At 41.1% G+C, this 10018-nt stretch overlaps 2 protein-coding genes across 2 annotated transcripts; both read right to left on the bottom strand.

The window, feature by feature from the left end:
• Positions 1-2894: 2894 nt before the first annotated feature.
• Positions 2895-3266, bottom strand: LOC145414177 (uncharacterized). Its single transcript, XM_080283743.1, has one exon. It carries the CDS (start codon positions 3264-3266, stop codon positions 2895-2897), a length of 372 nt encoding a protein of 123 aa, XP_080139869.1.
• A 2016-nt stretch (positions 3267-5282) lies between these two features.
• LOC145414277 (anti-lipopolysaccharide factor-like) lies at positions 5283-7579 on the bottom strand. The gene is made up of 3 exons (XM_080283879.1): positions 7435-7579; positions 6293-6429; positions 5283-5871 (listed from the first exon to the last, which is right to left on the bottom strand). Exons 1-3 carry the CDS (start codon positions 7569-7571, stop codon positions 5765-5767), a joined length of 381 nt encoding a protein of 126 aa, XP_080140005.1. The 5' UTR covers positions 7572-7579; the 3' UTR covers positions 5283-5764.
• Between the last annotated feature and the right edge of the window lie 2439 nt (positions 7580-10018).

Consider the following 10018-nt stretch of genomic DNA (forward strand, 5'->3'; position numbering starts at 1 on the left):
ATAAAATATTAACACTTATCCCCTAACGACAACAGAGATCGTGACCCCTCGTGATTATTTATTTATTTAGTTATTTATCCCTAAACATCTGTCTATCCTAGTACTTAACGATTTATTGAATAAGACAGAGAGTGGCAGCGGTAACTCATTTTTGCTTCTTTGAGAATTCTCGGTGATATTTTATGAGGGCCAGGGGTTTTGTTTATGTTTGTACTATTTATGGCTAGACGGATATCGCTATTGTGGATATTAAAGTTACTAAGGACTGTGGTATTTGCTTGGTTTGTGGGTAACAGTAGGTTTCTCATGGTGTTTTCTACTGTAAAAACAGACGCAAAGTAATCGTTAAGGAGGAAGAGGAGAAGAAAGCTGCAAAATTATAGTGGATAAGGAATAAATAAATTAATGGTATATATAATGAGCTTTGGCATTCTCTCTCTCTCTCTCTCTCTCTTTCTTTCTCTCTCTCAACCCAAAATCACCTCCCTGACTGTGTTTACCTGCATTTAATTAACTGCAGACAGGTATAATGCACGTTCGCCTCTAAAATTATATTCGCTTCTCACCTCTGGAAATCTTAAAGACCTGGTGGTGGGCTTTTGCTTTCCGATGTTACTTTCTTCTTTTTCGTCTTCTTTTTTGTCTTATTCGTCTTCTTCCTCTTTTCCTTCTTCTTCCTCGTCTTCTTCCTCTTTTCCTTCTTCTTCCTCGTCTTCTTCCTCTTTTCCTTCTTCTTCCTCGTCTTCTTCCTCTTTTCCTTCTTCTTCCTCGTCTTCTTCCTCTTTTCCTTCTTCTTTTCTTCCTCCTCTTTCTCTTGTTCTTATTCTTCATCTTCTTTTTCTTCTTTTTCTTTTCTCCTCCTCCTCCTCCTCCTCCTCCTCCTCCATCTTCTTCCTCTATTTTTCTTTTCTTCTTTCTCGTCTTCCTCATCGTCTTTGCTTTTTTTTTTCTTTTTTTTTGTCCCTTCACTGCGAGAGTTCTTTGGTGAGATCACAGAAGTGTATTATTTTGCCAAGAATATAATAAAACTAACGTCATTTAGTAAAGGAGTTAAATTACTCCTTGCGCATTTACTCTCTTCAATTTGCGTTTTTTTTTTTCTTTCTAGCTTAGCCTTATATGTACTGTACCGGGTATTTATTTATCAATTATCTATCTAGTTATTCATCCTCCTTTACCTGTCTGTCGAATTATTTAGAAACTGTTTGCAAATAATTGAATGTCTTGTAACCTCTCCTGTGTATCCATATTTTGTGTGTTTTGGTTAATATTATTTTTATTGTTTATTAGAGTTCTTTTCCTTACCTTTTCAAATATTCCTGTCATACAAACGTTGAGCCTCCTGCTGACCAAAAAATTGTATCTGAAAATAATGTTTTTTTTTTTTTTTTTTCTTTGTAAACAGCATAAAGGAGCCGAAGAGTAGGGAATCCCGAAAATATTACTGAACTGTCCTGAACCGCGTCATTAAATTTAGTTCCGTTGGTTTTTCCATCTTCCTCTTCTCAGATAATGAATGATAACCTGTGAATAATGTTACATGCTTCATAAAGTATTCCTTCCGTGTCTGTGTAATTGTGGTGGATACTATGGAGAATTTTATTTTTCCTCGTCATAAATTCATTCCGCCGCCCCCTCTTCCCGCCCCGAAAATAAACAATAAGATAATTATCCTGTGAAAATCGAGCATCAAAAATGTCTTCCGTTGGTAGGCATGTCAAAATATATAAACAGATAATCAGCAGTTGCGAAAAATGCAGTGTTGATATTAGAGAAACGCAGGAAGTACATTTCTCTGACTTATCGCCCCACTGCCCATTGACCTGCACCGACATTCGGATCTAAGAACAGAGAATGCGTCGAGTCCGGTATTATTGATTAAGCTACTCCTTTAATATTGTTTAGAAAACCAAATAAAATTTTGTGAAAGAAAACGTACATTGAAATCTTAAGGGAAACCTATCAGTTTTATCCGTTCAACCAGCGAGTCCTTCTCATTACTTGGTTTACGTGGTGATGTTTAGAGGCTTCGTCTCACGTTCGTGGTGTTCCACCGCAGCTACATCCTGCATCCTTATTTTTAGATGCAGGTGATCTAGTTTGGAGCTTGTGGCTGCCCGACCAAGTAAGGTGTGTCGCTTCCTTGGAAATTCATCAAGTGTGGTTCTCAGGAACTTGTCTAAATGATTCTTGAATTTCTCTATTGAGCAGCCTGAGAGATTCATGATGCTTCTGGGAAGGCAGATGAAGAACTGTGTTCCTCTGTAGGTCGCTATTACAGAGGACTGTGTGTTGACTCTGGCGCCTGTAACGGTAGAGTTCTTCGCTCGCACATCCATCCTAATCTTGGACTGAAATAAGGGGTTACTCTACAGCCACTGCAGGAGGGGCCCAGCACAAGTTTTTCCGGTACTTTATGAATGTATTTTATGATGCATCTATCCTTCCGCCTTTGCTGAGAATACACTCCCAGACTTCGGAAACGTTCCCAGTTTGCGTTCTGATTTTTACCATACAGGATCGTTGTATAGCCTCAGTAGTCTGAATAGCTGTTGCCCTGTGTGGGGACCAGAGCTGACTACAATAGTCCATTACTGGCTGTACAAATGTTCCCCACAGCACCATTAGGAAAGCAGCCTCCTGGGAACAGAAAGATCTTATGATCCATCTTGAGATTTTTTTTGCCTTTCTTGTGGTTTCTTCCGTGTGCTAATGGAAGGAGGCATCATGGTTGAGGTACACCCCGAGGCACTTTACATGAGGTGCGGCAAGCATGCATCAGTGATGGTGTCAGTTTTTATTTCTTTTCATGTGCCAAATGTGAGGACCTCAAACTTGTCGCTGAATGACATGTTATTTCTGGCTGTCCATGCATAGACACATTCCAGATCTTTCTACAGGAGCTCCACATGCCCCTCTATCTCTCCTGCCTCCTGACATTTGTCATCAACAAAGGATGTCAGTTTGTGGTGGATCACTTCATTGTCTATGTCTCCCATCAGGACGAGGAAGACTAAAGGCCAGAGGACAGCTCCCACAGGTACACCGCCGACGACCTGTGACTTGAGGGACTTTTTATCATTCACTGCCACAATCTGTGTTCTCACTGAGGGGAAACTGTGGATCCATGTTCCACCTTTGCCAGTAATTCCAAAGCCCCTCAGTCCGTGGAGCAGTATGCCGTGGCCCACCTTGTCGAAGGCCATAGAGAACTCCAGGAATACGGTGTCCACATTCTTCAGCCAGGTGGTGTAGCAGGTTGTCATGGTGTTTGAGGTGCTGTGAGAGATATGATCAGCCCTACCGAAATCCTTGTTGTACGTTATTTAGTAACAAGTTGTTTTCTAAGTACTGGTATAGTCTGTCTCATACGATCTTTTCAACATATTTAATGGCATGCGAAGTAAGAGCCACCGGTCGCTCACCTTTCACCTCTGTTATAAACTGGTGTTATTTTGGCTTCTTTCATTTCGTCTGGGGCCTTGCCTACACCCAAAGATCTTCTCCATAGGTGTCCTTCTCCGCATCACACGTCTCTCTCGGACCCTCAGTGACTACGTTCCCCTGAATGTTGGGTCCGATCGCCCTAGATTAATATATAGAGCTTCGCAGTCTAGGATGATGAGCCAGCAGAGGCAAGTAGGCTGAGATGTAGAAGTGGTGGAGTATTTGGCGAATTATTTGTCACTGCATGTACGCCAGTTTGATTTTCTTTCCTTGCTACTTTGTAACTATACCCGTTTTACCATAACTTGGCCTAAAACTGCACTTTCTCTCTCCTTAATGCTGAGTTATGCCAATAGATTATCACTAGAATATGGTGCTAGTGGCGAAGAGGTGCTGTGGAATGGACTTAGGGCCACAGTATTGTCTTGCCTCTGACATACGTGAAATACAGTAAGCTGCAAATGGACAAAAACCTAGGCCAGCTTAAGGTAAAAGGTCTACAATGATGTAAAGAGCCGTTATCCTTCCCCTAATTCTGTCAACACTGATATTTCTCAAGGTTTTCTCTTTTCATTAATTTTCAAAAACATTCATTTATCAGTGGTCGTCAGGCTTTGACCCCGACAGTACGCGGACGTGCTTTTCGTTTTATTCTTGATATCTCTGGACGATTCTGTGTGTGTGTGTGTGTGTGTGTGTGTGTGTGTGTGTGTGTGTGTGTGTGTGTGTGTGTGTTCATATGCAGCTTTCATTAATAACACTGGAATAAAAGTATATCATCTTATTCCCTGCTCTCTCTCTCTCTCTCTTTCCTGTTCCGCTCCAATAATTTTCATCATTCTTTCTCCCCCTGCCTACGACCTCTAGAGTTTTACATCGACTGCACAGTATCCAGCTTCTTCTCCCGCATCCTCTCTGTGTAGCCACCTTGTCCGCACGCAGGGAATACGTGGGTAGCCTCTTGTATGTACACATAATATACTTTAGCCACGTCGCCTTTAAAACACGCATCACTCTTACAAGAAGCAGTCCTGATTTAGTACCTCGCCAGCATGGGGGAAAGGTCAGTTCTGGCTCCCTCGCTCCCTCCATGAAAGTCTACCCCGTCATTAGTCATGCTATGTGAGAAAGTCTAATCTGAGGGGGGACTGATGAGAAAATTGTGTTCTTTTAAAATATATATAATGGTGAAGAAAGTAATGGACAAGAGATTATCGTGAAACAACTACTAAATGGCCACACACACACACACACACACACACACACACACACACACACACACACACACACACACACACACACACACACACACACACACACACACACACACACACACACACACACACACACACACACACACACACACACACACACACACACACACACACACTAAGGAGGTGAGGGAGAATGTTTTTTTTTTTTTATATTAATTTTGTTTTATTGCCTTATTCTGGGAAGATACAAACAGACAACAGTGCCTTAGTGTTTTGTTTTATATAGAAGCCAACACTGACGTACAGCACTGAATTATTTGGTTTATTTATTTATTTATTTATTCGTTTGTTGATTTATTTATGTATGTATGTATTTCGGGGAACGCAAAATTACATTATCTTTTAAAACAGAAACAGAATCATTGCCCTGATCAAGATACTAACACTAATCCCTCATCTTAATTCAGATAATGGCAGTAATTAACACCGAGTGCATAATATAACACAAATTATAACGCTTAACGCAATATGCCTTTACACCTTGCTCCGCTCCCCCCTCCCGCCCAGTCCTTAAACTTAACAAAAACTTAGACAACAAACTGGCCATGAAACTTTGTGTAGTTGGTGTGTGAGGGTGTATGTGTAGCTGGTGTATGAGAGTGTGGGTGTAATGGGTGGGAGGGTGTGGGTGGGATTGGGATGGGATCCGATGGACTGGGTTGGGTTAGTTGTGAAGGTCCTAGGTTGTGTTGAGTTGGGTTGGGTTGGGTGCAGCTCGATAAAAAATGGCTGTGTTTCATCAGAGTGACGTGTATCTTATGTGTTTAAGTGACGTGCCTCGATCTGGTGTGGGTCCTAATCATGAGCGTTGACAGTGCAATCTAATAATGTGTCCTGAGATGTGTTCTGGTGATGTGTCCCGCTTTGTCGTAATGATGTCCTGGTAATGTGTCCTTCATGCCCCTGGTGACGTGTCCTTCATGCCCCTGGTGATGCGTCCTGGTGTTGTGTCCTGGTGACGTGTCCTTCATGTCCCTGGTGATGTGTTCTGATGGTGTCCTTCATGCCTCTGGTGATGTGTCCTGGTGATGTGTCCTTCATATTCACAGACTGGCCTGCTCCTCCGTAATCAGGCCTCTCTGCAGCGCCTGCCGCACGAAGTTCTGCGTCGCCTCCCGCTCAGCCTTCGTCGGGTTCACGTGGTTGTCGGCTGGGGGAGGGGGAGGGAGGGGGGGCGTTAGTGGGGGTCTGATTCAGGAGGTTTTATCATTTAGGGCGAGATTGGAAGAGTTTAGGGAAGAGAGAGGGATGGATCAGTGGAAAGAAGAAGAAGGGAGAAGACTAAGACGACGAAGATTGATCATCACATCATCATCATAAACAGGATCCTTTGTATTGGTGATATGGGATGGATCAGTAAAAAAAAAAAAGTAACAAGGTTCTCAGTTTTAGGGATGTGCGACCTGGTAAACAAAAATAAATGAAATAAAAAAGAAATAAGGTTTTCGAGGAGGTCAGAGCTTTTTATTTTTACAGAGAAAGGTAAAGGAGGGGAGGGAGCTTTCCGTGCTTCTAGCTTTGTCTCATTCTTCTTTACATTAAAAAAAATAAAGCACAAAAAATCCGCTCACCTTTGCCAATGATGGAGGTCCAGCCGGGGCAGTACACCTGGGCCCTGTAGTGCAGCTCCCACCTCCTGAAGTAGGGGCGGCGGGTGAGGGTGCAGTAGTGGTCGTACAACAGGATCTCCTCTTGCTTGAACAGGTGGCTGCGGCGGAGGAGAAACACGGAGATCACGCTTTGCACTTAGAGGGGTTAGATTTTTTACTTAGATTTTGACTTAGAGAGGACTGATTTTGACTTAGAGGGGTCAGATTTTGATTTAGAGGGGTTAGATTTTGACTTAGATTTTGGCTCATAATGGTAAGGTTTTGGCCTAGGTTGTTTGCATTTTGTCTTTCCCAACACCTTTAGATTATCATGTTCCCTGTAACTTTAGATTATCATGTTCCCTGTAACTTTAGATTATCATGTTCCCTGTAACTTTAGATTATCATGTTCCCTGTAACTTTAGATTATCATGTTCCCTGTAACTTGAGATTATCATGTTCCCTGTAACTTTAGATTATCATGTTCCCTGTAACTTGAGATTATCATGTTCCCTGTAACTTGAGATTATCATGTTCCCTGTAACTTTAGATTATCATGTTCCCTGTAACTTGAGATTATCATGTTCCCTGTAACTTGAGATTATCATGTTCCCTGTAACTTGAGATTATCATGTTCCCTGTAACTTTAGATTATCATGTTCCCTGTAACTTGAGATTATCATGTTCCCTGTAACTTTAGATTATCATGTTCCTTGTAACTTTAGATTTTCACGCAACTCTAGCGGTCTTAGAAGTCGATAATTCCTGCATCATTAGGATCTGACGGCTCGAGCGTTTTACATAATTATAACTTCATCAACTGTAGATTTTTATTTAGAATGAGGAAACTTTGGAAATCTAAGCAAACTTTATAATTCCATGGAGTTTTACATTCCCAAACTCTTTCAGACTTTCAGCATTCCGCATAACTTCATTTTCTGACACAGTGAATATTTCGATGTACCCCTGCACTACGATTACCTCTATTTTCTTTTTTCAGAGGTGAGAGATAGCTTTCCTTAACCCCTTCAGTACGAGACCTTTCTTGAGGTAGCTATAAATCGTCTAGAGGTGGCAAGAGAGAGAGAGAGAGAGAGAGAGAGAGAGAGAGAAGGCACACTCACTTGACGGCGGTGTCAGCCACGGAGGTGAGAAGGGAAGAGAAATCAAACGCCGGTGCTGGAGTGGGTGCCAGCAGGAGGAGGAGGGCCACGCAGGCGAGGGGCAGCGTGGCACCTCGGGGGGATGTGGCACTCACCATTTTGATTTCGAACCCTGGGGGGGAAGAGAATAGTTTCTAAAATCAAAATTCTCTATAGTCGGATTGTTATAACCTGAGAGAAATTCTCCCTCTCTCTCTCTCTACCATTTCCACAATATCAGTGCTGTGTTGTTGATAAGCCTCAGTTTGAAGTGGGAATGAGTCTCCTTGGTTACTAGTCAAATCGATCCTACAGTCTGCACCTGTCCATCGTCAGGCTTTAAAAAAAAAAAAAAAAAAAAAAAAAAAAAAAACGCACTGAGGACCACTGAACTTGCTTTCAAAATGTGTTAGAAAATAGCGAAAGATAAATCAGTAGGAAATTACACAAAAGTATGCTAATGTTGGTACAAATGTTGCTAAATATCCCTGTATCTAATTCCAAGTCATAATCGCTAAATCTGGGGAAGTGATGGGTGGGGGAGAGTAGTGATGGTGGGGTAAAGTAAGTGTAGAGTAGCTGTAAAGTAATAGTAGTGGTGTAAAGTAGATAATAATTTCCGTCCACAATAATAGTGACAGTAAAATGGCTGACAATGACACTCGTAACTTGCGGTGTCTTTGTTTTTTATTTTTTTATTACCACCAGAAAAAGAAAAATATATATATGCTTCGTGGCTCAGATATCCACTTCCTTCTTAATTTCCAGCCATTTCCTAATATTTTTTACGTCTACTTCTTGGAAAGGTCGTCTTCTTAGTCTACCTTTGCGAGATGAGGTGAGGAGAAGGCGTGTGTGTGTGTGTGTATGTGTGTGTGTGTGTGTGTGTGTGTGTGTGTGTGTGTGTGGAGGGATGGAGGAACACAGGTTGTAGTCAGAGTAATCCAGTGTCATGTCCCCCACCCCTACTTCCTTCAGTGTCCGCCTCACTGTTGTATCATTCACTGCCGGTGTTACACAGGTCACTGCTCTGCTGGACTCTGCCTGCGTGCCTTTCCATTTAAGGTGCATCTAACCACACACACACACACACACACACACACACACACACACACACACACACACACACACACACACACACACACACACACACACACACACAGTTACCTCTATGCTATCTCTTCCTCCTCAGCCTCTCTTTCCCTCTTATTTTACTTTTATTTTAGTTATTTATTTATTTTACCTGCGGTGTATTCAGGCATCTAGAAGTCACTGGAACCTCACTTAGATTCTTTGCCCCTCTTTGGCTGGGAAGAGTTATGCATTATTTCAGCCTTTGGTCTCTTCTTTCTAATTATCTTTTTTTTTTTTTTTTAATAATATCGCACATCCTAAAAGAAAATATAGTTCACATTTAATAATCTAACAGTGGATTTTTTTTTCCTTTTTGGTGGGAGGGACTGACCGTAGACTTCAGTATATTACATTCATTTAAGACTCTTCCTGTCCATTTCAGCCTTAATGGTTCTTCCAGAAATGAATATAAGTGCCTGAGGTTAAACGAAGCAAACTAATAATAATAATAAGAATAAAATAATAATAATAATGATAATAGTAATAATAATAAAAATAAAAAAGTAATAATAATAATAATAATAATAATAATAATAATAATAACGACAACTAGGGGAGAAGCCGTGAAGTACAGAGAACAGTGAAGGCGAAGGTCACACAGGGTAGTATTCTCCTCTTAACACCTCTTCCCAGGCGATTTATTTTGATTACTACACCTTTTTTTCAATCTCTTGTATGTTATTTAAGCTCTTTTTCAATCGACATTCACTACATAAATAAAATACAGAGAGAAAATCAATGTGTTATATTAAAAAACAGAGTGGCAAGGAAGAGGGGCTTGAGGGCCAACTTAACCTACAAGAATTCGGGCCCCATTTCCTCAGGCGGGATAGTAGGAGAAGTCTAGAGTCTTAAGAGAGAGAGGGGGGGGGGAAGGAGGGAAGAGGAGAAGGAGGAAAAATATGTTCATGGAGGATCTTTTTTTTTTTTTTTTTTTTTTTTTTTTCACGAACAAGTCGCCACAGAAATGAAAATCTGAAATATTTCTGGTGTGGTCGCGTAATTTCCCCTTAATATTCACTCTGGTTCATTTGTGGAGTGATAGGGAGCTGTGTGTGTGTGTGTGTGTGTGTGTGTGTGTGTGTGTGTGTGTGTGTGTGTGTGTGTGTGTGTGTGTGGCTCAGGGTCAAGTGCAAGCAGTTGTGTATGGAACAGGTTTTTATTGCCTTTTATCTGTTTTATTTATATTCATGCACTTATCAATTGACTTAAATCAGCAAAGGACACAATTCACGTATCTTTAGACTGAATGGTGAGAAAATTCATTATACATCATTCACTTTTAGCTGAAGAGGTTGAGTATAATCTTTTTTTTAAGTAAAGTTAATTCTTAAAGGCAGGGGACACACTGGGAATGAACAGTACGGTAGCAGATATTTATATAAAACCACAGTAACACAAAACATCAACGCTGCTTACTCAGTGCTCCTTT

This window comes from Coenobita brevimanus, chromosome 98 (genome assembly GCF_032717465.1).
Source record: "Coenobita brevimanus isolate Jiangsu-jjx chromosome 98, ASM3271746v2, whole genome shotgun sequence".
Lineage (NCBI taxonomy): Eukaryota > Metazoa > Arthropoda > Malacostraca > Decapoda > Coenobitidae > Coenobita > Coenobita brevimanus.

Coding starts and splice junctions, on each gene's coding strand:
- LOC145414177 (XM_080283743.1), bottom strand. CDS start 3,266: ATGACAACCTGCTACACCACCTGGCTGAAGAATGTGGACACCGTATTC.
- LOC145414277 (XM_080283879.1), bottom strand. CDS start 7,571: ATGGTGAGTGCCACATCCCCCCGAGGTGCCACGCTGCCCCTCGCCTGC. Junction 6,430..7,434: donor GTGGCTGACACCGCCGTCAA/GTGAGTGTGCCT, acceptor CCTCCGCCGCAG/CCACCTGTTCAAGCAAGAGG. Junction 5,872..6,292: donor GACCTCCATCATTGGCAAAG/GTGAGCGGATTT, acceptor CCCCTCCCCCAG/CCGACAACCACGTGAACCCG.